Consider the following 26,536-nt stretch of genomic DNA (forward strand, 5'->3'; position numbering starts at 1 on the left):
AGTTGTCCGTCTACTCGGGCACAGTTTCTAGACCAGGCATGTCCAAATTGCGGCCCTCCAGCTGTTGTGAAAGTACATATCCCAGCATGCCCTGACAGTTTTGCTGTCAGAGAATGCTAAAGCTGTGTCAGGGCATGCTGGGATGTGTAGTTTCTCAACAGCTGGAGGGCCGCAGTTTGGACATGCCTGTCCTAGACTGAGTCTGGTAGGAGGGGCATAGAGGGAGGAGCTAGCCCACACTATTAAACGTTTAAAGTGCCCATAGCTCCCAAGAGACCCAGCTATACCCCATGGTACTTATATGAACCCCAGCATCCTCTACGGACTACGAGAAAAGGATTTACCGGTAGGTTATTAAAATCCTATTTTTAATTTCCTCTGTTTCTACCAAAAAAGATAAAAGTACCAGGACTTAGGTTGTGTAATGTAATCTGACTTGCCAAACACTGGTGGCATTGCAGTTTTACTTAGACAATATGAAGAGTGATGAAGCAGATCACCTCTGTTCTACAGGAATAGTACAGAAACTGATAGGCCAATGTTATCTATGGATTCCCTCGTAGCCGGTCCTCTGCCACAAGATTGTCAGTAACCAGATGATGTACTAATCTTGCAATGGCAAACTGCTACCCATGAAATGATGAGCCTTTAGTTATGGTCACATCATCTGAGGGATGTAATTCTGGAATACACTGTAGAAAATAGTCTGATAAGATGTGTTCTCACAGGGTCGTGTTGTTTTTTTTTTTTTTTTTCTTTCCTCTGAAATCAAATGACGTGTTCACCCACTGTGGTATGAATGGGTGGTGTCACACTACTATAGCTGACACGTGGATGCTATTTCAACACTGTCTGCTTCTTTTGCAGGTTAGAAAAAGTGTTCAATTTATCAAAAGACCTGATACCTAAAAAGATGGAACTGTCTGCAGGTAAAGTTAAAATATATAAAACGCTCATTAATATGTGGTGTTTGTTTTCAGTATATTTTGTCTCCATTACATTTACTACACCCATTAATGACCCAGTTATTCTTCATTTTCCCCAACCCACTGCAGATGACTCAGTCTACTTGTCAGTGATGGTAAATCCAGCAGCCAGTGAAATATTACCAGTCTGTGTATGTGCGTGTCTACTTGGGCGCACACAGAATTAGCGGGGAGTTGCTGATCCTGCAACTTGTGATTACATTGTTTTCCTGTCTTAGTATTTTTGTCCTGCTCTCAGCCAGCTAAGAGGATATGCTCAGGCTTATTCGAGGATTTGATTTTCAGACAGTAATCCTGCTTTATTAACTATTATACATACATACATACATACATACATACATACATACACACACACACACACACACACACACACACACACATACACATACACATACACATACACATACACATACACACACATACACACATACATACATACATACACACACACACATACACATACACACACATACACACATACATACATACACACACACACACACATACACATACACATACATACACATACATACACACATACATACATACATACACACACACACACACACACACACACATACACATACACACATACATACATACACACACACACATACACATACACATACACATACACACACATACATACATACATACATACATACATACACACACACACACACACACACACACACACACACACACACACACACACACACACACACACATACACACACACGGAATTGTCAGTCACAGTTCCCCCCCAATATGGCAGAGAGAGACACAGAGATTGGAGGACACCCACACACAGGTGGTTAGCACTTCCCCAGTGTCACCACCCCCAGCCCAGGGCCTGATTCCACATTGGTTTTCCCGCCTCTGAACTGCTCATCCTCCACCTTCCTCGGTGACACACGGCAGCCATTTTCAGCACTGCATTGGTCTCCGGTTACACTGGGTCCAGTCTCCCGGTATACCTCTCCCAGGGGTCAGGTTATACGTGCTATTTCTTGCCAGCCACTGTAGTTGAGTAGTTGAATTTAGTGCCCATTGCCGTAACATTGTATTTTCTGCATTGTATGTGACTTACTATATGCTAGCTCTGCTGTCTGCTTTTTCTATTCTGACAGATTATACCTTTCCTTCTTCGTCAGAGTTCATAGGGGTTCTACAGGGAACATCTGGGTTTTAGGTGGCGGATAAGAGTCCAGGCACTAAACAGTTAAGCTTTCAGCGTTTCCCAGAATGCTTGGCTCTTCTCCCCTATAACCCCGCCACCATGCTCATTTGGTTTTTAGTTGGTGCCTGCAGGAAGCAGGTGCACCGTGACAGGCAGCTCCAAAGCTTTCTAATTTTAACTTTTTTTTTAAATTTACTATTTGTTCACTGGGCAGACAGCGCTGTAGGTCTTTGCTGCTTTGTTTTGCTGTTTGGTTTGAACGCAGAATTGATCCGCTGCCGGATGTACGTACATTCCTTCAAGGTGTCCTGCATGTGCAACTTTCTTATGTCCCTCCAGTTTCTATTGCACTGGAAGCTCTTCAGGAGCCCCTCTTTGAACCTTTAGAGTCAGCTGATCTCAAATGGCTGACTGCAAAGTTGCTTTTTCTGCTTGCTATTGCATCGGCCAGGTGGGTGTCGGACTTAGGAGTTCTCTCCTGTCGTCCCCCTTCCTGATTTTTCATCAAGACAAGGCGGTTCTCCGGACTAGGCCTGGTTACCTCCCCAAAGTGGTTTCTTAGTTCCACCTTAATCCAGAAATTGTAATTCCAGCTTTGTCTCACTGGACTTATCTGCGAAAGAGTGATCTTTGGATGTGGTTTGTGCTCTACATGTTTATGTGGACCGTACTGGCTCCATCAGACGATATGATGCTCTGTTCTACTTTTTGGATTTCACAAGCGTGGTTGACCTGCTAATAAACAGATGCTGGCCCCATGGATTAGAATGGTCCTTGCACAAGCATACTTTCAAGTTGACCTACCTGCGCCAGCTTCAATTTCTGCCCATTCTACTCAGTTTGTGGTACCTTCATGGGCAGCAAGACGTGGTGCGTCCGCCAAACAATTGTGCAAGGCGGCTACGTGGTCTTCTAGCCACACGTTTCTTAGTTTTTATGCCTTTGATACATTCGCCTCCCAGGATGCTTCCTTTGGACGCCGGATTCTTTTATCCTCTCAGGTGCGTCCCCTCCCTTGAAATACTGCTTTAGTTTCCTGTGGAACCCCTATGAACGCTGACGAAGAAAACGAGAGTTATGGTAGACTTTTTGTTAACTCTCATGCACCTGGCCTCTCTGGGTTTTTACTGCATTGGCCTCTGGTTCCTTTCTCCTGTCTGCGAGAATGTGTTCTTATGTGCCTAACATCTTTATTTTCTCCTTTCCTCCTCCTGATTTGGGCTGGCTAACAAAACTGAATGCCTGAGGATGGAGGAGGGGTTATAGGGGAGAGGAGCTGAGCGTTCTGGGATACTCTGAAAGCTTAACTGTTTGGTGCCCGGACTCTCATCCACCACCTACAACCCCGATGTTCCCTGTGGACCCTATGAACTTTGAAGAAAGAGAGTTAACAAATATAAGTCTACCATAACGCTTGTTTTCTCACCGTAACCCTATGATATTGGTGTGTACAGGATTCCCTGTACTCCACACATTGCATTTGTGGAGATAAATTGTCACATACATACTGTTTTGTGTTACACGCTGCTTATTGCCATATTGTGTGTTGTACCTCCCTGCAGCTATGTCTAGCAAAGGCAAGGGAACTAACAGGCTCTGGCTTGTACATTAGTGTCCTGCAGGTCCTGTTATCTCCACTTGATGTGTTGCAAGATGGTCAGTGTGCCTTGGAAAAACCAGCATTCTTCTTGGACGGCTTAATTCCGCCAGTTCAAAGGCTAAAACTGACATTGGGGAACTGATGCATCTGTTTCCTTGCTTGGAAGTCAACCAGCTTATTCTAGTCTATCCTTAATCCACAATGCCTTCAACACCAAGTTGTGGATAGTTGAGGTTTGAATGGAATCTTCGACAAGTAATCCATGGCATAAAGCCACCAATGGTGGGATTCACTAAGGGTCATCCTTTTTCACTTCGGTTGCAGCCCCTACCATTCGGTATGGCCACAGCTCTTCATCTTTTCCCCAACATAAGGAAGGTGATAAGGGCTTGTTGCACAAATAAGGTATCATGCTCATACCTACTTTAGACATTCTGCTTCTGTAGGACAAGCAGCTTCGCTATTACACAACCACCTACTGTATATCGCACAGTTCTAGTGCTTCTGAATTATGACTCTTTTTCATTGTATTTGTCTTCGACACATCTCTGCGGCGAGGTTTCTTGTGCAGTTCAAAACTTAGACCAGAAGGTAATGTCAGTCGCTAATTCGTCGATGTTGTTGTGCATAGTTGTTGAGCATGATACCCACCATGGACGCATTTCAGTATAACTGGTTTCACACACAGGAATTCCAGTGGGTAATTCTCCCAACTGGGAAGGATTGCTTGGCATTACTTTTGTCCAACAGCACTGGTCAGTCTCTCCATTGGTGCCTGGTTTACGATCACCTTCTGGAATGATCCTTGGTTACTCCACATCTGGTCATTGTGACCAGTATCGCTAGGCTGTGGTGCTGTGAAATTTACATTTCTCTAACGTCCTAGAGGATGCTGGGGACTCCAAAAGGACCATGGGGTATAGACTGGATCCGCAGGAGACATGGGCACACTAAAAGACTTTGACTGGGTGTGAACTGGCTCCTACCTCTATGCCCCTCCTCCAGACCTCAGTTAGATTCTGTGCCCAGGAGTGACTGGACACACACTAGGGGAGCTCTACTGAGTTTCTCTGGAAAAGACTTTGTTAGGTCTTTTATTTTCAGAGAGACCTGCTGGCTACAGGCTCTCTGCTTCGTGGGACTGAGGGGAGAGAAGTCAGACCTACTTCTGCTGAGTTAAGGGCTCTGCTTCTTAGGCTACTGGACACCATTCGCTCCAGAGGGTTCGATCACTTGGTGCGCCTAGCTGCTTGTTCCCGGAGCCGCGCCGTCACCCCCCTCACAGAAGCCAGAAGCAGGGTGAGTATGCAGAAGGCAGAAGACTTCAGACGGCAGAAGACTTCAGTAACGGAGGTACAGCGCAGCGGTCACGCTGCGCTCCATGCTCCCACACACCAACGGCACTTGCAGGGCGCTGGGGGGAGCGCCCTGGGCAGCAAGTTACTGAGGGTCTTTTAACTGGCGACATAGGCATATTCGGTGCCCGGGCACCCTGTACGATACCCCCGCCAGTATATAAATTTCAAAATTAAGCGGGACTACAGTGCGTCGGGAAGGGGCGGGGCTTAGCCGCACAGCTCACCAGTGCCATTTTATCTCTTCACAGCCACTGCAGAGACGCTGGCCTGGACCTCCACTCTCCTTACAAGTATCTGGGGAGCAAAACGAGGGGGGGGGGGGGCACAAGCAATTTGGTGCTATACATGTATACAGAATTACAGCACAGCCATCATATATTATTTCTTTAGTCGTACATTGGCGCTGGGGTGTGAGCTGGCATACTCCCTCTGTGTTCTCTCTACAGGCTTCCCTGTGGGTCTGTCCCCTTTTTGGCCGGTGTGAGTGTGGGTGTGTCGGTACTGAGTGTCGACATGTCTGAGGCTGAGTGTTCCTCCCCGGAGGAAGTTACTGGGGGCGTGGAGAAAGATTTGGGAATGACTGTCGGCACAGCCGACTGCTGATTGGGTAAATATGTTGAGTACATTGAATGCAAATGTGGCATTGTTGTCTAAGAGGCTGGATAAATCTGATTCTCAGACTCAAACATGGAGAAAATCCATGGAGGACGCTTTGTCTCAGGTACAGACCCCCTCAGGGTCACAAAAAACGTTAATTTACCCAGATGGCAGATACAGATAACGACACAGACTCTGATTCCAGTGTCTACTTCAAGGAGGCCAGTTTACATCCGAAAGTGGTTAAGAGTATTCAGTACATGATTGTGGCTATTAAAGATGTTTTGCATATTTCTGAGGAACCTCCTGTTCCAGATACAAGGGTTTGTTTGTTTATTTAAAGGGAAAAAACCTGAGGTGAAGTTTCCCCCCTCTCATGAACTGAACGTTCTTTGTGAAAAGGCTTGGGAGTCGCCTGACAAAAGGTGGCAGATTCCCAAGAGAATTTTTATGGCATATCCTTTCCCCTCTGACGACAGGGAGAAATGAGTCGTCACACAACGTGGACAAGGCTCTGTCCCGACTGTTCAAGAAGGTTGCGCTTCCGTCTCCTGACACGGCTGCCCTCAAGGATTATTGAAGGCCATTTTCGTTACTACTGGTGCACTACTCAGAAAAGAAACAACTGACTGCTATATAGCGCCCCAAAAATTATATATGTGAATATAATTGATATCAAATTTAATATTGTCCTGGAAGATTTCGCATCCGTGAACACTGTGTGGTGTTGACAAGATGAGAAAAAAAAAGGGGGATTACGGATGCGCTGTGTTCCAGGAAATAAATTGAACGATGAGAGACAACAATTTAAGTATAGAAATTTATTAATAATAAAACCACATAAATAACCTTAAAAAATCCAATCAAGAACACTTCTAAATGCTCCGTTTATAGATGTCTAGTGAGCATATGTTAACAGTTATTATGAATAAAGACAATGTCCATAGTTTGCAAAGCACTGTTAATAATTGGGCTGATAGCCGGCAAATAAGATTCAGGTGCAGTCTTGGAGTGTAACAGGCTGTATTTAGCAGGAATAAACGGCTGGCAGATAAGCAACAGACTCGGTCCCGGAATAGTGGGTGTATAGTATCACCAGATCTGAGATGAATGTTTTACCTCTCGAGTGGGCTGGCGGCGGGCCGAGCGTCCTCGGCCAGATGTCCTGCAGTGCCCACTTGCGCACGTGGAGCGTGACGAAACGCGTTAGGACTCCGCCCTCAGCTCACCTCAATCTAGGTGTCTCTACGATACACAGCTTTGCACTGTTCCAGCTTGAGTGTCTCCAGGCCTGTTTACTGCTGCCGGCTACGGCTTTACAACACATCGCTGGATCTCCTTTTAACATCCCGGTGGTCACCTTTACCTCTACTACGCTGCATAGCGCAAGTGGGCACTGCAGGACATCTGGCCGAGGACGCTCGGCCCGCCGACAGCCCACTCGAGAGGTAAAACATTCATCTCAGATCTGGTGATACTATACACCCACTATTCCGGGACTGAGTCTGTTGCTTATCTGCCAGACGTTTATTCCAGCTAAATACAGCCTGTTACACTCCAAGACTGCACCTGAATCTTATTTGCCGGCTATCAGCCCAATTATTAACAGTGCTTTGCAAACTATGGACATTATCTTTATTCATAATAACTGTTAACATATGCTCACTAGACATCTATAAACGGAGCATTTAGAGGTGTTCCTGATTGGATTTTTTAAGGTTATTTAGGTGGTTTTATTATTAATAAATTTCTATACTTAAATTGTTGGCTCTCATCGTTCAATTTATTTCCTGGAACACAGCGCATCCGTAATCCCCCTTTCTCTGACGTCCTAGTGGATGCTGGGACTCCGTAAGGACCATGGGGAATAGCGGCTCCGCAGGAGACGGGGCACAAGAATAAAAGCTTTAGGATCAGGTGGTGTGCACTGGCTCCTCCCCCTATGACCCTCCTCCAAGCCTCAGTTAGATTTTTGTGCCCGAACGAGAAGGGTGCAGGCTAGGTGGCTCTCCTGAGCTGCTTAGAATAAAAGTTTATTTTAGGTTTTTTAGGTTTTTTATTTTCAGTGAGTCCTGCTGGCAACAGGCTCACTGCATCGTGGGACTAAGGGGAGAAGAAACGGACTCACCTGCGTGCAGAGTGGATCGGGTTTCTTAGGCTACTGGACATTAGCTCCAGAGGGACGATCACAGGTTCAGCCTGGATGGGTCCTGGAGCCGTGCCGCCGGCCCCCTTACAGAGCCAGAAGAGCGAAGAGGTCCGGTGAAATCGGCGGCAGAAGACGATCCTGTCTTCAGACTAAGGTAGCGCACAGCACCGCAGCTGTGCGCCATTGCTCTCAGCACACTTCACACTCCGGTCACTGAGGGAGACGCAATATAACAGATACCTTAGGTTGGCAAAAGAATACATCACATATAGCTCTTGGGCTATATGGATGTATTTTAACCCCTGCCATTATTACAGAAAAGAGCGGGAGATAAGGACGTCGTGAAGGGGCGGAGCCTATCTCCTCAGCACACAAGCGCCATTTTCCCTCACAGCTCCGCTGGAAGGACGGCTCCCTGACTCTCCCCTGCAGACTTGCTACAGAATCAGGGTAAAAAAAGGGGGGGCACTATTGGCAGCTAAAACTTATATAAACAGCAGCTATAAGGGAATAACACTTATATAAGGTTATCCCTGTATATATATATATATAGCGCTTGGTGTGTGCTGGCAGACTCTCCCTCTGTCTCTCCAAAGGGCTTGTAGGGTCCTGTCCTCTATCAGAGCATTCCCGGTGTGTGTGCTGTGTGTCGGTACGTGTGTGTCGACATGTATGAGGAGGAAAATGATGTGGAGGCGGAGCAATTGCCTGGGTTAGTGATGTCACCCCCTAGGGTGTCGACACCTGACTGGATGATCGTATTTAAAGAATTAAGTGATAATGTCAGCACTTTGCAAAAAACGGTTGATGACATGAGACAGCCGGCAAATCAATTAGTGCCTGTCCAGGCGTCTCAGACACCGTCAGGGGCCCTAAAACGCCCGTTACCTCAGTGGGTCGACACAGACCCAGACACAGATACTGAGTCTAGTGTCGACGGTGAGGAGACAAACGTAATGTCCACTAGGGCCACACGTTACATGATCACGGCAATGAAGGAGGCATTGAACATTTCTGACACTACAAGTACCACAAAGAAGGGTATTATGTGGGGTGTGAAAAAACTACCAATCGTTTTCCCTGAGTCAGATGAGTTAAATGAGGTGTGTGATAAAGCGTGGGTTTCCCCCGACAAAAAACTGCTGATTTCTAAACAATTATTGGCACTATATCCTTTCCCGTCAGAGGTTAGGACGCGTTGGGAAACACCCCCTAGAGTAGATAAGGCGCTCACACGTTTATCTAAACAAGTAGCGTTACCGTCTCCTGATACGGCCACCCTCAAGGAACCAGCAGATAGAAGGCTGGAAAATATTCTTAAAAGTATATACACACATACTGGTGTTATACTGCGACCAGCAATCGCTTCAGCCTGGATGTGCAGTGCTGGAGTCGCGTGGTCGGATTCCCTGACTGAAAATATTGATACCCTGGATAGGGACAATATACTGCTAACTATAGAGCATTTGAAGGATGCATTACTATATATGTGTGATGCACAGAGGGATATCTGCACCCTGGCATCAAGAGTAAGTGCTATGTCCATTTCTGCCAGAAGAGCTTTATGGACGCGACAGTGGTCAGGCGATGCTGATTCAAAACGACATATGGAAGTATTGCCGTATAAAGGGGAGGAGTTATTTGGGGCTGGTCTATCGGACCTGGTGGCCACGGCAACGGCTGGAAAATCCACCTTTTTACCCCAGGTCACTTCACATCAGCAGAAAAAGACACCGTCTTTTCAAACTCAGTCCTTTCGTTCCCATAAGTACAAGCGAGCTAAAGGCCATTCCTTCCTGCCCCGGGGCAGAGGAAGGGGAAAAAGACTGCACCATGCAGCCGCTTCCCAGGAGCAGAAGCCCTCCCCTGCTTCTGCCAAGTCTTCAGCATGACGCTGGGGCTTTACAAGCAGACTCAGACATGGTGGGGGCCCGTCTCAAGAATTTCAACGCGCAGTGGGCTCACTCGCAAGTGGACCCCTGGATTCTACAGATAGTATCGCAGGGGTACAAACTGGAATTCGAGGCGTTTCCCCCTCGCCGGTTCCTGAAGTCTGCTCTACCAAAGTCTCCCTCCGACAGGGAGGCAGTTTTGGAAGCCATTCACAAGCTGTATTCCCAGCAGGTGATAATCAAGGTACCCCTCCTACAACAGGGAAAGGGGTATTATTCCACGCTGTTTGTGGTACCGAAGCCGGACGGCTCGGTGAGACCAATTTTAAATCTGAAATCCTTGAACACTTACATAGAGGTTCAAATTCAAGATGGAATCACTCAGAGCGGTGATAGCAAACCTGGAAGAAGGGGACTATATGGTGTCTCTGGACATCAAGGATGCTTATCTCCACGTCCCAATCTACCCGTCTCACCAAGGGTACCTCAGGTTTGTAGTACAAAACGGTCATTATCAGTTTCAGACGCTGCCGTTTGGGTTGTCCACGGCACCTCGGGTCTTTACCAAGGTAATGGCCGAAATGATGATTCTTCTTCGAAGAAAAGGCATCTTAATTATCCCTTACTTGGACGATCTCCTGATAAGGGCAAAGTCCAGGGAACAGTTAGAAGTCGGAGTAGCACTATCTCAGGTAATGTTACGTCAGCACGGGTGGATCCTAAATATTCCAAAATCGCAGCTGATTCCTACGACACGTCTACTGTTCCTAGGAATGATTCTGGACACAGTCCAGAAAAAGGTGTTTCTCCCGGAGGAGAAGGCCAGGGAGTTATCCGAGCTAGTCAGGAACCTCCTAAAACCAGGCCAGGTGTCAGTGCATCAGTGCACGAGGATCCTGGGAAAAATGGTGGCTTCTTACGAAGCGATTCCATTCGGAAGATTCCATGCAAGAACTTTTCAGTGGGATCTGCTGGACAAATGGTCCGGATCGCATCTTCAGATGCATCAGCGGATAACCCTGTCGCCAAGGACAAGGGTGTCTCTTCTGTGGTGGCTGCAGAGTGCTCATCTACTAGAGGGCCGCAGTTTTGGCATTCAGGATTGGATCCTGGTGACCACGGATGCAAGCCTGAGAGGCTGGGGAGCAGTCACACAGGGAAAAAATTTCCAGGGCTTGTGGTCAAGCATGGAAGCATCTCTTCATATAAACATTCTGGAACTAAGGGCCATTTACAATGCCCTAAGTCAAGCGAAACCCCTGCTTCAGGGTCAGGCGGTATTGATCCAATCGGACAACATCACGTCAGTCGCCCACGTAAACAGACAGGGCGGCACGAGAAGCAGGAGGGCAATGGCAGAAGCTGCAAGGATTCTTCGCTGGGCGGAAAATCATGTGATAGCACTGTCAGCAGTGTTCATTCCGGGAGTGGACAACTGGGAAGCAGACTTCCTCAGCAGACACGACCTCCACCCGGGAGAGTGGGGACTTCACCCAGAAGTCTTCCACCTGATAGTAAACCGTTGGGAAAAACCAAAGGTGGACATGATGGCGTCCCGTCTAAACAAAAAACTAGACAGATATTGCGCCAGGTCAAGGGACCCTCAGGCAATAGCGGTGGACGCCCTGGTAACGCCGTGGGTGTACCAGTCAGTGTATGTGTTCCCTCCTCTGCCTCTCATACCGAAGGTAATGAGAATCATAAGAAGGACAGGAGTAAGAACTATACTCGTGGCTCCGGATTGGCCAAGAAGGACTTGGTACCCGGAACTTCAAGAGATGCTCACGGAAGAACCGTGGCCTCTACCTCTGAGAAAGGACCTGCTCCAGCAGGGGCCTTGTCTGTTCCAAGACTTACCGCGGCTGCGTTTGACGGCATGGCGGTTGAACGCCGGATCCTGAGGGAAAAAGGCATTCCAGATGAAGTCATCCCTACCCTGGTCAAGGCCAGGAAGGACGTAACCGCAAAACATTATCACCGCATTTGGCGAAAATATGTTGCGTGGTGTGAGGCCAAGAAGGCCCCTACAGAGGAATTTCAACTGGGTCGTTTCCTCCATTTCCTGCAAACAGGACTATCTATGGGCCTAAAATTAGGGTCCATTAAGGTTCAAATTTCGGCCCTGTCGATTTTCTTCCAGAAAGAACTGGCTTCAATGCCTGAAGTTCAGACATTTGTAAAAGGGGTACTGCATATACAGCCTCCTTTTGTGCCTCCAGTGGCACCTTGAGATCTCAATGTTGTGTTGAGTTTTCTAAAGTCACATTGGTTTGAACCACTCACCACTGTGGATTTCAAATATCTCACATGGAAGGTGACGATGCTGTTAGCCCTGGCTTCAGCCAGGCGTGTGTCAGAATTGGCGGCTTTATCATATAAAAGTCCTTACTTAATTTTTCATTCTGACAGGGCAGAATTGAGGACTCGTCCTCAATTTCTACCTAAGGTGGTTTCTGCATTTCACATGAACCAACCTATTGTGGTACCTGCGGCTACTAGGGACTTGGAGGACTCCAAGTTGCTTGACGTTGTCAGGGCCCTGAAAATATATGTTTCCAGGACGGCTGGAGTCAGAAAATCTGACTCGCTGTTTATCCTGTATGCACCCAACAAGCTGGGTGCTCCTGCTTCTAAGCAGACGATTGCTCGTTGGATTTGTAGTACAATTCAGCTTGCACATTCTGTGGCGGGCCTGCCACAGCCAAAATCGGTAAAAGCCCATTCCACAAGGAAAGTGGGCTCATCTTGGGCGGCTGCCCGAGGGGTCTCGGCTTTACAACTTTGCCGAGCAGCTACTTGGTCAGGGGCAAACACGTTTGCTAAATTCTACAAATTTGATACCCTGGCTGAGGAGGACCTGGAGTTCTCTCATTCGGTGCTGCAGAGTCATCCGCACTCTCCCGCCCGTTTGGGAGCTTTGGTATAATCCCCATGGTCCTTACGGAGTCCCAGCATCCACTAGGACGTCAGAGAAAATAAGATTTTAGTTACCGATAAATCTATTTCTCGTAGTCCGTAGTGGATGCTGGGCGCCCATCCCAAGTGCGGATTGTCTGCAATACTTGTACATAGTTATTGTTACAAAAATTCGGGTTATTATTGTTGTGAGCCATCTTTTCAGAGGCTCCTTTTCGTTTTATCATACTGTTAACTGGGTTCAGATCACAAGTTGTACGGTGTGATTGGTGTGGCTGGTATGAGTCTTACCCGGGATTCAATATCCTTCCTTATTATGTACGCTCGTCCGGGCACAGTATCCTAACTGAGGCTTGGAGGAGGGTCATAGGGGGAGGAGCCAGTGCACACCACCTGATCCTAAAGCTTTTATTCTTGTGCCCTGTCTCCTGCGGAGCCGCTATTCCCCATGGTCCTTACGGAGTCCCAGCATCCACTACGGACTACGAGAAATAGATTTATCGGTAAGTAAAATCTTATTTTTTTTTTGGTGCACTACTCAGGCCTGCTGTGGCGTTGGCGTGGGTGAGTAGTGCTATTGCTAAGTGGGCTGATAATTTAGCTTCTGATATGGATACCCTTGATAAGGATAACATTCTTTTGACTCTTGGTTATATCAAGGACGCTGCAGATTACCTAAAGGATGCGGCGAGGGATATTGGCCTCTTGGGATCAAGGGCCAATGCCATGGCGGTCTCGGCCAGGCGGGCGCTGTGGATTCATCAATGGAATGCTGATGCCGACTCCAAGAAAGCGATGGAAGCTCTCCCTTTTAAAGGTAGTGTCTTGTTAGGTGACGGCCTTGCTGACCTGGTGTCTACCGCTACTGCGGGTAAGTCATCTTTTCTTCCTTATGTTCCCGCACAACAGAAAAAGGCGCCCCATTCTCAGATGCAGTCCTTTTGGCCTAATAAATACAAAAAAAGAAGGGGTTCGTCCTTCCTCGATTCAAAAGGTAGAGGAAGGGGAAAAAGGTCGCCTGCTGTGTCTGGCGCCCAGGACCAAAAGTCCTCCCCCGCCTCTGCCAAGTCCACCACATGACGCTGGGGCTCCCCTACGGGAGTCCGTACCGGTGGGGGGCCGTCTCCGAATCTTCAGTCAGGTCTGGTTTCAATCGGCCCTGGATCCTTGGGTCTTAGACATAGTGTCCCAAGGGTACAAACTGGAGTTTCAGGAGATGCCCCCCTGCCACTTTTTCAAATCGGCCTTGCCCGTTTCTCTTCCAGAAAGAGAAGTCGTAAACGCTGCGATACTAAAGCTGTGTCAACAGAGGGTCATTGTCCCGGTTCCCCCGTCCCAACGGGGGGAAGGGTACTATTCGAGCCTCTTTGTCGTGCCGAAGCCGGACGGCTCAGTCAGACCGATTCTGAACCTAAAATCCCTCAATCCATTCTTGAAAACTTTCAGGTTCAAGATGGAATCTCTTCGAGCTGTGATTTCCAGCTTAGAAGGGGGGATTTTATGGCGTCAGTCAACATAAAGGATGCCTACTTACACGTCCCGATATATCCTCCTCATCAAACCTTCCTAAGATTTGCGGTGCAGGATTGTCATTACCAATTTCAAACGTTGCCGTTTGGGCTTTCCACGGCCCCGAGGGTCTTCACCAAGGTGATGGCGGGAATGATGGTACGCCTACGCAAGCAGGGTGTCACGATTATCCCGTACTTGGACGATCTCCTGATAAAGGCGAGATCAAAAGAGCAGTTGCTAAGAAGCGTGGAACTCTCCCTGACGGTTCTGCAACATCATGGTTGGATTCTCAATTTGCCAAAGTCTCAGTTGATTCCAACAACTCGGCTGCCCTTCTTGGGCATGATCCTAGACACGGAACTACGGAGAGTGTTTCTTCCGACGGAAAAAGCTCTGGAAATCCAGACCATGGTCAAGGAGATTCTGAAACCGGCAAGAGTGTCGATTCTTCAATGCACTCGAGTGCTAGGGAAGATGGTTGCGGCTTACGAAGCCATTCCGTTTGGCAGGTTTCATGCCCAGGTGTTTCAGTGGGATCTGCTGAACAAATGGTCCGGGTCTCACCTGCACATGCACCAGAAAATAAGTCTATCTTCCAGGACCAGAATTTCTCTCCTGTATTGGCTGCAAAGTTCTCACCTTCTAGAGGGACGCAGATTCGGAATCCAGGATTGGGTCCTGCTGACCACAGATGCAAGTCTCCGAGGCTGGGGTGCAGTCACACAAGGAAGAAGTTTCCAGGGAAAATGGTCAAGCCAGGAATCTTGTCTCCAAATAAATGTTCTGGAGTTAAGAGCCATTTACAACGGCCTTCTGCAAGCGAAGAACCTTCTTCAAGGTCTACCTGTCCTGATCCAGTCGGACAACATAACAGCAGTGGCGTGTGTAAACCGCCAGGGTGGAACAAAGAGCAGGGCGGCAATGGCGGAGGCCACAAGAGTTCTCCGCTGGGCGGAACAGCACGTGAGCGCTCTGTCAGCAGTTTTCCTTCCGGGCGTGGACAACTGGGAAGCAGACTTTCTCAGCAGACACGATCTCCATCCAGGAGAGTGGGCCCTTCATCCAGAGGTGTTTGCAGAGGTGACAAGGTATTGGGGAATTCCTCAAATAGACATGACGGCGTCTCGCCTCAACAAGAAGCTTCCGAGGTATTGTTCCAGGTCAAGAGACCCCCAAGAGAGTGCAGTGGACGCCCTGGTAACTCCGTGGGTGTTTCAGTCGGTGTATGTGTTTCCCCCGCTTCCTCTCATTCCAAGAGTGCTGAAGATCATAAGACTAACAAGGGTTCAGGCAATACTCGTTGTTCCAGATTGGCCACGGAGGGCCTGGTATCCGGATCTTCAGGAATTGCTCATAGAAGATCTTTGGCCACTTCCTCTAAGAGAGGACCTGTTACTGCAAGGGCCATGCGTGTTTCCGGACTTACCGCGGCTGCGTTTGACAGCGTGGAGGTTGAACGCCAAATCCTAGCTCGTAAAGGTATTCCCGGGGAAGTCATCCCCACTCTCCTTAAGGCTAGAAAGGAGGTCACGGCAAAACATTATCACCGTATTTGGAGAAAATATGTGTCGTGATGTGAAACCAAAACAGCTCCTGCGAAGGAATTTCACTTGGGTCGTTTCCTCCATTTTTTGCAGGCAGGCGTGGATGCAGGCCTGAAATTGGGTTCCATCAAAGTGCAGATTTCGGTTTTATCTTTTTTCTTTCAAAAAGAATTGGCTGCCCTTCCTGAGGTTCAGACTTTTGTGAAGGGAGTGCTGCATATCCATCCTCTATTTGTGCTACCCGTGGCACCGTGGGATCTTGAAGTGGTGTTACAGTTTCTTATGTCTCTCACTGGTTTAAACCTTTGCGAAAGGTTGAGTTAAAGTTTCTCGCTTGGAAAGTGGTCATGCTTTTGGCCTTGACGAGTGTCAGAATTGGCGGCTTTGTCTCACAAGAGCCCATATTTGATTTTTCATGTGGATAGAGCGGAATTGAGGACTCGTCAACAATTTCTGCCGAAGGTGGTTTCTTTGTTTCACATAAATCAACCTGCTGCTGGGGCAGTCCCAAAATCTCTTGATGTTGTAAGAGCTTTGAAAATGTATGTCGCCAGAACTGCTCTTGTTAGGAAAACGGAAGCTCTGTTTGTTCTGTATGCTTCCAACAAGATTGGAAATCCTGCTTCCAAGCAGACTATTGCACGCTGGATTTGTAATACGATTCAGCACGCTCATTCTTCGGCTGGGTTGCCATTGCCGAAGTCCGTAAAGGCTCATTCTACCAGGAAGGTGGGCTCATCTTGGGCGGCTACCCGAGGGGTCTCGGAACTTCAACTTTGCAGAGCAGCTACGTGGTCGGGTTCAAACACATTTGCGAAGTTCTATAAGTTTGATACCCTGGCTGAGGAGGACCTCATGTTTGCTCAATCGGTGCTGCAGAGTCGTCCGCACTCTCCCGCCCGGTCTGGAGCTTTAGTATAGAACCCATGGTCCTTTTGGACTCCCCAGCATCCTCTAGGACGTAAGAGAAAATAGGATTTTAAAACCTACCGGTAAATCCTTTTCTCCTAGTCCGTAGAGGATGCTGGGCGCCCATCCCAGTGCGGACTGTTACTTGCAGTTGTATTGATACTTGTTGTTTTCGGTTACACGAAGGTTGTGTATCCGTTATATTCAGCTTGTTGCTGTTGTTAGTTCATACTGTTATTTGGTATTCCTGCTAATCTAGTTGTACGGTGTGTTTGTGGTGTGAGCTGGTATGTATCTCGCCCTTAGTGTAACAAAAATACTTTTCCTCGAAATGTCCGTCTCCCCTTGGCACAGTTCCTATTACTGAGGTCTGGAGGAGGGGCATAGAGGGAGGAGCCAGTTCACACCCAGTCAAAGTCTTTTAGTGTGCCCATGTCTCCTGTGGATCCCGTCTATACCCCATGGTCCTTTTGGAGTCCCCAGCATCCTCTACGGACTAGGAGAAAAGGATTTACTGGTAGGTTTTAAAATCCTATTTTTCAGCTCTAGGATCTTTCATCACCATCTGTAATGTGCTTGAGATCCAAGTCTTTTTTTTTTTTTTTTCCTCTCTCTCACTTAAGAGCACAGTCCTCCCTGGCTGGTCGGCCAGTCAGCATCCCGTCAGACAGCACCGTGGTGGTAACTTTATGCAAGTCATCATGGGACCACAAAGAGCTTGGCTGCAATGACGCGTAGACAACCCACATCTTTTGCTGGGCAAAGAGCTTTTAGTAGTGACTACTTAAGTGCACCTTAGGAATAAATTTTAAATGTATACTTTGCAGAAAGTGATTGATATTAGTGTGACAATGGGGATTCGACGTTAAAGTTCCCTATAAGTTGGGAAAGGAGCAGTCTTGCGCTTCACACTTTTGACTACTTTGTGTATTCTATGAAAAGGTTTGCAATCACTTGTATTTTAGTGTGGAAATCTATCTGCTTTAGTGTAAGTATGGTCATTGATACATTTTTCTCTGTATCCTTTAGCACCTTCGTCTGTGATAATCACTGGGGACCAAGTGTTGAACATTGCCAGAACCAAAGCCAAGGAGAACCAGGCACGTCTGGAGAAGGACTTGCAGAAGAAGAAAGAGCTGAGCAAGAAGGCTTCCAGCACAACCATTGTGGCTGACATCCACATTAAAGAGGAGCCGATGAGCGATGACGAAAGCATGGACACATCTACATATGACAGTGTGAACAATGGGATGGTTAATGGTGTCCACCTAGACGAAAACTCTGGGGAGCCCACAAATGGCCCCAGTAATAAAGGAGACCAGGAACCTGTTGCTAAAGAACTGAAAGAGTTTGTGGTTTCAACATTTAAGAAACAGTATGTGTTGACCATGAGGGAACTCAAACGTTTATTTAATCTTCATTTAGCCAGCCTTCCTCCTGGACATATTCTATTTAGTGGCATCTCTGACAAAATGCTTCAGGAAATGGTTTTAAACTCTGGCTGTAAGCAGATCATGGTGCCTGTAAGTATATTTGTATACAAGTATAACGTTTTATCTTTTTATACAAACATTTGACCTATACTTCCATGAGTCATTGTTAATACTTGGCATTTGTGTTTATCCCACTCCACCTTTCTTTCAACACTTGTGTACTGTTGTCAATTGTGTGTTTTTGTTTGGGAATAGTTGAATCTACATAAGTTTTTTTTCTCTCTGGCATGTTGTAAAGTGCTGACTGAGCGCATATTTAGTATTTGTTAAGTATTTTCATTCAAGAGCGATTGTACATAGAGCAAAGGTATACCCCTTTTCCACTGCTGCAATAACCCGGGTGATTGATGGGTCTACCCCAGTTGCGGCTCAGGGAAAAGGATCCCTGAAATCTGGGAAGACTACCCAGGCGGGGACCAGGGTAAGGGTGCAGTGTAACCGGTTGACCCAGGTCATCCTACCCGGGTCCCTAAAATCCGATTGACCGGCGCATGAAGTTGATCGTTCCAAGTGCCGCCAGAGGGAAGACCAGTTGCTAACCTGGTTCCAGACTGCGGTGTGAACGGGGTTTCAAGCCGCTGTGATACGGCTTGAAGCCAGTGTTCAGTTACCTGGGTCAGGACCTGAGTTTTAGGTGGAAAAAGGGTATTAGTGATGTGGTTATAGGAGCCTGCTGCAGGGTATGCTGTCACATCTACTTTCACCTGCCTGAATTTGTCTTGATGACTCCTGGCTGGAGCTATTGAGAAACGCATTGCTGGTCTGTGTGCAGAGTTGAGGACCTGTTCATACAAGTGTCTTCATTTTAATTCGCTTCAAATGTCTAGTGTTCACTATAGAAATGATAATAGGCTGGGCGTCTGACTGCGGGGCCGCGTGCGTGTCCAAAAAGGGGCGTGATCATGTAAAAAAGGGGTGTGGTCATATAACGTAATTTAAGTGGACGGTGCGGCCCACAGATGTTACTGCATGGGGCGGCCGGCGGCGTCACTGTTGGGGGCATGCCCAGCACCTGCAGAGGTGCTGGGCTTCCCCCAAGCGTGAACAGATGCCGTGCGCATGCGCACAGCATCTTTACACGCTGGGAGGACAGGAAGCGAACTGGTGTTTTAGCAGGGCGCCACAGAAAGGGCAGGACTGATTTTAACCTTAAAAAAATCGGGCAGGGCGCGGCACCCTGCTAAAACAGCCTAGCTTGAACACTACATGTCCCAGCACTCTCGGGGTCCTGCATTGTGTGATGTGTGAGTGTAATCAGTGCTGCTCCATTTTTCTCGTACCTGAAGTTGGAAATATATTGTCTGACTGCTGAGGTAGAAAGATAACTCCATATTATTGTGTTGTTACTCCCTCCCCTCTTCCCTTATAAGTAGTAGAATTATGAGGCTCTGTGCACTTGTTCTCCACCTACTCACTATCTCTGACACTGGTAATGGTTGCTTTTAACATGCGCAAAAGTCTGGTGGAGTATAAAAGCATAGTCTGTATTGAACAATTCTAGATTTAGTGATTTACTAAAGCTTCAAATACAGACAAGTGGTGTTTCTCTGGCTGGGTCCACAGGATAACATTGGGATATTGTCGAGCGACAGCGAAAATGGCACCAACACGGTCACGAGCTTTCTGGCCTCCCAGGATGCATTGGGGCCTCCACTATATAGTCCCGCCCACTGACTCAGTCAGATCAGTTTTTTGCTTGGTGCGGCAGGAAGCCGCATGGTCACAGGGCTGCTGTGAAAGCAGCCTCAAGTTTTCATTACTTTATTTTTATAGACTTACTATATTTTTAGAGCAACTTCTCTTAACAGCGTCTTAAACGCATATTAGAAAGAGTCGCTCCAACAACTCCCCACCGGGTCGCAACAACGCTTACCTCCGCGGTACAGTGCTGTCTCGACGGGCGTCTGTGTCGGATGTTCTAGCAGGTGCAGCAGACGTTACCAGGCTGTGGCCGGAGCATGGGGAGACGGGGAGTCTATGGACTTCCTCTTACTAGAGGGGTCAGGACACAGCTACACTGACTTGGTGGAGACTACAAACAGTGTGTTGATGCGCCGAACATCCCGGTGTGACAGCACTACGCTCTGGGGATCATAGGCGCCAGGACTAGGTGAGGCCGCGATCCTGGGAGTTTAAGTCAACAGGGGGTTTCAGACGCTCTCCTGGCCATCCCTCCTCCGAGTTCATGGCCAGTTCCCGCGTGTCTCTCGTTTCATGAACTGAATGACCTCACTTCCGGCTCAGACGCTACCACGAGGGTACTCGGTCGCAGCTTAGACGCTGCGGTTGTGTACACTGGATATAAACCCGCCCAGCCCGAGTCGCAGGCCTTTAGCGTCTGCATGCACGTGGAGTCGCTCAGCGTCCGTGTCCGTTGGTGAGCGTCCGTGTCCGATATCAGTTACCAAGAGCGGCAGTGTACACCAGTAGCGTCTGAATCCACTCAGCGTCTTACGAGCATCTTTGCTTGGATATGGAAGTGTGGTGAGTCTCCCTGTATCCCGCTCTCTGGAGGCAGGGTATACAGTACTAAAAATTCCTTTCTACTCCTTAGTATGCATTGTTAATTTTTAGTACCTATTGCATATGAGACCTGTATATTACTGTGTTTTCTGCATGTTATGTTGAAAAAAGAACCAGTTAAACAGAAGTACAATTTTCCTACTTATGTGTAAGTTATTATGGAGGTTGTATTCTCATATGACAATGTCTAATGCTTTAACATGTGACTGACTGCTAGTATGCGTGCTGACTTTTCTGTGTAATGTCAGTCCTGTTCTGACCCTCAAATCAGGTGCACTGTGGTCAGATTGATTTCACTTCTATATACTGATTATAGGGTGTTTTTCAGTCACAAAATTGTGTAGTCAGTATCAGATAAAATGTCTGTGAGCGGCAAAAGTGATGAGGAGAATTTGTCAAGCACTCCCATAGCCCTAACATGCTTATCTTGTAAGTCAGGGGTAATTGATATGAATCAATTGGTCACTTATGAGGGTTTGTGTGCAAACTGTTTCGCTTTTCAGCTAAGTAAAAAACAGGAGTTAGTTCAGCCTCCAGTAGAGCCACCATGGAATATGTTCGCAAAGACTCTGTCTTCAATAGCGGACAGGTTAGCTCCGGTAGCACCACCTCAAGGGTTAGGTTACACTATGAACCCATACATGCAGCTCCCTTCCTATGGTTTGGTTCCAGTAGCTTCTACAAGCAACCAAGGGGCAGGTAAGACTAAGACAGATACGTCTGTATGGCAGACTACACAAGATGATACATCGGATGATGATGCGAAAACAATAGAGTCAACTCCGTATGATGATCAGTCGCAGAGCTTTAGTTCAGATGATGTAGCTGAACTCATTAATGCAGTGAAGGCTGTGCTTTCTCTGGAAGAACCAGCCAAGACCGCGTTAAAAGCAAAAGCACCTGTATTCAAACGAACAAAGTCAGTGAAGGCTGAATTTCCAGCGTCAGATGAGTTGACAGATATGATGGATGAGTCTTGGGCAGCGCCCAGTAAAAAGTATAAGATTCCTAAGAGATGGGATTCTTATTATCCATTTCCTGCAGGAGATTGTTCGAAGAGAGAAGTTCCTCCAAAAGTAGATGCACATGTTCTGCGACTCGTGCATAAATCTGCTTTACCACTGTCATCTACCTCTTTGAATGATGTCACAGACAGAAGGGTAGAGAGCCTATTGAAAAATATTTTTTCTCTTGTAGGTGCAGTGGTAAGACCTGCTATGGCTTCGGCCTGGGTAGCCAAGGCAATGGGCGAATGGATAGAGGAACTAGAGAATGACATCCCCTCTCCTACTAGGGAGCAAGAGGATCGTCTTTGCCGTTTAAGATAATCTGCCCAGTATTTAGAAGAAGCAGCTATTGATATAGGCACTGTTGCTTCTAAAGCTTCAGCCCTGGCAGTAGTCGCTCGCAGAGCAGTTTGGCTACGGACCTGGAAGGCAGATGCGGAGTCCAAGAAAGAATTGGAAGCATTGCCTTTCGTGGGTAATATATTATTTGGAAAACCCTTATCGGATATCCTAGAGTCAGAGGCTGAATCGAAAAAGGTCAGATTTCCGGCTACCTATAACCCTAAGTCCAAGGGTTTAAAATTTCGCTCATTTCGCTGGCAAAGCAAAGCGAAAGCTAAAGAGGAGCCTAAACAACCCCAGTTTAAATCCAGGGGTAGGAAGCAGTAGGCTAGCAAAAAGCCAGCTTCCAAACCTGAACAGAAACCCTCAGCCTGAAGAGACGGGCCTCCGCCTGGAGGATTCCAGGGTTGGGGGCCGACTCCTGCAATTTGCACACATATGGCAACAGTCAACAACAGATGCCTGGGTGCAGAAGGTAGTATCTCAGGGGTATGGGGTCCCATTCAGGAGGCAGCCTCCTCAAAGATTTTTTTGCACCAGCCCGTCTCGTATAGAGTCGAAGGCCAATGCCCTGCAAGAAGCAGTCCAAAAATTACTGCAGTCAGGGGTGATTGTCCCAGTACCTCCATCACAAAAGGGACAGGGGTATTACTCCAATCTGTTTCTAATCCAGAAACCAAATGGGTCATATCGACCAATTCTAAATCTGAAGATGTTGAACAACTACATATGGATCCCGAAGTACCACATGGAGACGTTACGCTCCATAATGTTGGCTATGGAACCGGGGGACTATATGGTATCTCTGGATGTACGGGATGCTTACCTGCATGTACCTATAGCACTATCACATCAGTGTTACCTCAGGTTTCCCATCCTCAAGGAACACTTCCAGTTCCAAGCTCTGCCCTTCGGGCTAGCTACAGCACCCAGGGTGTTTACCAAGATCATGGTGGTTATGGCAGCTTGTCTGCGCAAGCAAGGGATAAGAATATTCCCATACCTAGACGACCTATTAATCTTAGCACAGTCGCAAGATTTACTGTTGAGCCATCTCCAACAGACGATAGTTTGTTTACAGAGACACGGGTGGCTCATAAATTGGGAGAAGTCGTCCCTGAATCCGTCACAGCGGATGGTTCATTTGGGAGCCATATTGGATTCAGACCTACAGAGAGTTCTCTTACCAGAGAAAAAAATAGTCAAGGTGCAGGTCATGGCTCAGGAAGCGTTGCAAGCCCAGACAATGTCAGTCCATTCAGCAATGCGACTGTTGGGTCTGATGGTATCAACGTTCGACATGGTGGAATATGCGCAATTCCACTCCAGACCGTTGCAGCATCTCATTTTGGCCAAATGGAACGGAAATCATCAAACGATAAAAAAGCAGATGATAAAGATTCCAGTAAATGTAAAAAGGTCTCTAGCATGGTGGCTACAGACAGACCATTTAAACAAGGGGAGACCCTTTTGGATAAAAGAGTGGCAAGTCCTGACGACAGATGCCAGCCTGCAAGGCTAGGGGGCGGTACTCGGAAGCCTATGGTTCCAGGGAAAATGGACCGCAAGGGAAAGTCTCCTGCCGATAAATCTGTTAGAAATAAGAGCCATTTACTTGGCCTAGTTCAGGCAAAGGACAATCTACAAGGAAGACCAGTCCAGATCCGCTCAGACAATGCGACGGCAGTAGCATACCTCAATCATCAAGGAGGAACTCACAGCAAGAGTCTGATGGAGGAAGTAACTCCCATTCTAAAATGGGCGGAACTCCATCTCCCGGCATTGTCAGCAGTATTTGTCCCGGGTGTACTAAATTGGGAAGCGGATTTTCTCAGTCGGCACACCATTCAGGAAACCGAATGGGCACTACACCCAGAAGTGTTTCAGACACTGGTGAACAGATGGGGTCTACCGGAGATAGACCTTATGGCGTCTCGTCTAAACAACAAAGTTCCGAGGTACGGATCAAGAACAAGGGACCCAGGAGCGGTCCTGGTAGACGCACTGTCAGTAGAATGGAGGTTTCAGCTGGCATATCTGTTCCCTCCAATATCTCTGTTACCCAGAGTAGTGAGAAAGATAAAACAGGCAAAAGGAGCAATCATTCTAATAGCTCCAGCTTGGCCAAGAAGGCATTGGTACACAGATCTGTGGAGAATGTCCGTGGAAGCACCAATACTGCTCCCTCAACGTCCAGATCTGTTAATGCCTTGTTGTCAGTCATCTGGATCGCCTGTCTTTGACGGCGTGGCTGTTGAAACCTCTATCTTAGAGGCTAAAGGATTTTCAAAGCAAGTAATCCAAACCATGTTTAGAGCAAGAAAGCCTTCTTCGGCCCGTGTGTATCATAGAATATGGCAAGCCTATATTCATTGGTGTTCTGGAAAAAAATTACAATCCGAGATCCTTTAAAGTAGCTAAAATTTTGGATTTCCTGCAGGCAGGATTGGATAAAGGGTTGAAGGTTGCTTCCTTGAGGGTGCAAGTCTCAGCATTGACTGTATGGTTTCAGCAGAAGATTGCTGACCTACAGGATGTATGTACGTTTTTCCAAGGAGTAGTACATATTCAGCCTCCATTTGTTCCTCCTGCAGCTCCCTGGGATTTGAATTTAGTTCTTAATTTTCTCCAGGGTCCTTTGTTTGAACCACTTGAGAGAGCAGATCTTAAGTGGTTAACGGTTAAAGTTCTTTTTTTACTGGCAATGGCGTCAGCCAGAAGAGTGTCAGATTTGGGAGCATTATCATGCAAGTCTCCTTTCCTAAGTTTTTTTCCAGACAGAGCAGTTCTCAGAACGAGATCTAGCTATCTTCCAAAGGTGGTATCAAAATTTCACCTGAATGAAGAGATTGTAGTCCCCGCTTTTCAGATATCGGGACTATCTGCGGGAGAAGCGTCACTGGACGTGGTCCGGGCTTTAAAAATCTACATAGATCGTACTAGTGCCATCAGGAAAACAGATTCCCTCTTCATCCTCTGCGGATTCCATAGAAGAGGATGGCCTGCTAGTAAACAGACGTTGGCGAGGTGGCTCCGAATGGTAATATCTGAAGCTTATTCTCATGCAGATCTCCCTATTCCGGCTAATGTCTCTGCACACTCTACACGTAAGGTAGGTCCTTCTTGGGCAGCACAACAGGGTGCATCAGCAGAACAGATATGTAGGGCAGCCACATGGTCTTCCATAAACACATTCATCAGACATTATGCCTTGGATACTTTTGCCTCTCATGACGCAGACTTCGGGCGAAAGGTACTCCTGTGCAATCAGGAGCGTCCCCACCACTAAAATGGCTTTGGGAATCCCAATGTTATCCTGTGGATAATCCTGTGGACCCAGCCAGAGAAATGAATGTTATGGTAAGAACTTACCGTTGATAACGTGATTTCTCTTATGTCCACAGGTATCCACAGGGATCCCACCCTGATGCATCTGATTTGAGAATCTAGACAATCACTAAACCTCTTCCTTCTTGTATGGAAGGGTGTGCATGTGTGTTCTTATCGCCTGTACAGGTCTCTACCTAATGTTCCTGCCTAAAATCGCTGTGGAAAGAACTGATCTGACTGAGTCAGTGGGCGGGACTATATAGTGGAGGCCCCAATGCATCCTGGGAGGCCAGAAAGCTCGTGACCGTGTTGGTGCCATTTTCGCTGTCGCTCGACAATATCCCAATGTTATCCTGTGGATACCTGTAGACATAAGAGAAATCACGTTATCAACGGTAAGTTCTTACCATAACGTTCATTTCCCATAGCAACCAGTCATTCTTTCTATCATTTTCTGGCATGCGATAGAGAAATGATAGCTAAAATCTTATTGGTTCCTATTGGCAACAGCACCACTTATCTGTTTTCAAAGCTTTATCTAGTGTATGACATTATTAACGATTTTGCTCTTCAAGCCGATATCCGATTCCTGTTTGGCATACCACAGACTAGTTTCTGCCAATTGTGCCATCTATGGCAGTCCATAAACACATACCAGTTGTATCTTGGTCTACAGTATATACAGTATTATGCTTGTGTTGTTGTAACATGAATATGAACTGACAGACTGCAATATTTGCTGACTAAAAACAGGTTCTGTATTCTCCAGAAGTAGAACTATAATGTAAAACGGTTAGAATCCAGTTTAAAAGACAAACAAGTTCATTGCAGCATAGGAATGTTTTCTATGTATGAATTCAATTACCTTCTCCGCCAACAATGTACCTTTTCACATGCGTTTATAATCCAGGCCACTTCAGCATTCAGGTAGGTCAGTAACACTTGAATTAACAAAGATTACGGTTACCACTCATTGTCCTCTAAATGTATTACTTTATCGTGTGCCTGTTTAGATGATTGCGATAATCCTTTACTTTCATAAAGACGTTCTTTGGTACTAATACATTTGATGAAAGGTTGGTAACTATAACAAAGGCAGGATTTTAAAATGAAACTCCTTTCCACCTTTCTGTAGATGCAACAAGATATAAATTAGGTAATATAAGACCATACATATGAGAGTATTTTGGAAGATATT

At 46.9% G+C, this 26,536-nt stretch overlaps 1 protein-coding gene across 1 annotated transcript in view; it reads left to right on the forward strand.

Moving 5' to 3' along the window:
* Positions 1 to 26,536, forward strand: part of POLR3E (RNA polymerase III subunit E) — a 261,241-nt gene that overhangs the window by 228,784 nt on the left and 5,921 nt on the right. The window contains exons 17-18 of the mRNA XM_063934456.1: positions 868 to 929; positions 17,673 to 18,166. Of these exons, the coding sequence (XP_063790526.1) occupies positions 868 to 929; positions 17,673 to 18,166 (556 nt within the window). The remainder of the gene's footprint in view (positions 1 to 867; positions 930 to 17,672; positions 18,167 to 26,536) is intronic.

Source organism: Pseudophryne corroboree, chromosome 7, assembly GCF_028390025.1.
Source record: "Pseudophryne corroboree isolate aPseCor3 chromosome 7, aPseCor3.hap2, whole genome shotgun sequence".
Taxonomy (NCBI): Eukaryota; Metazoa; Chordata; class Amphibia; order Anura; family Myobatrachidae; genus Pseudophryne; species Pseudophryne corroboree.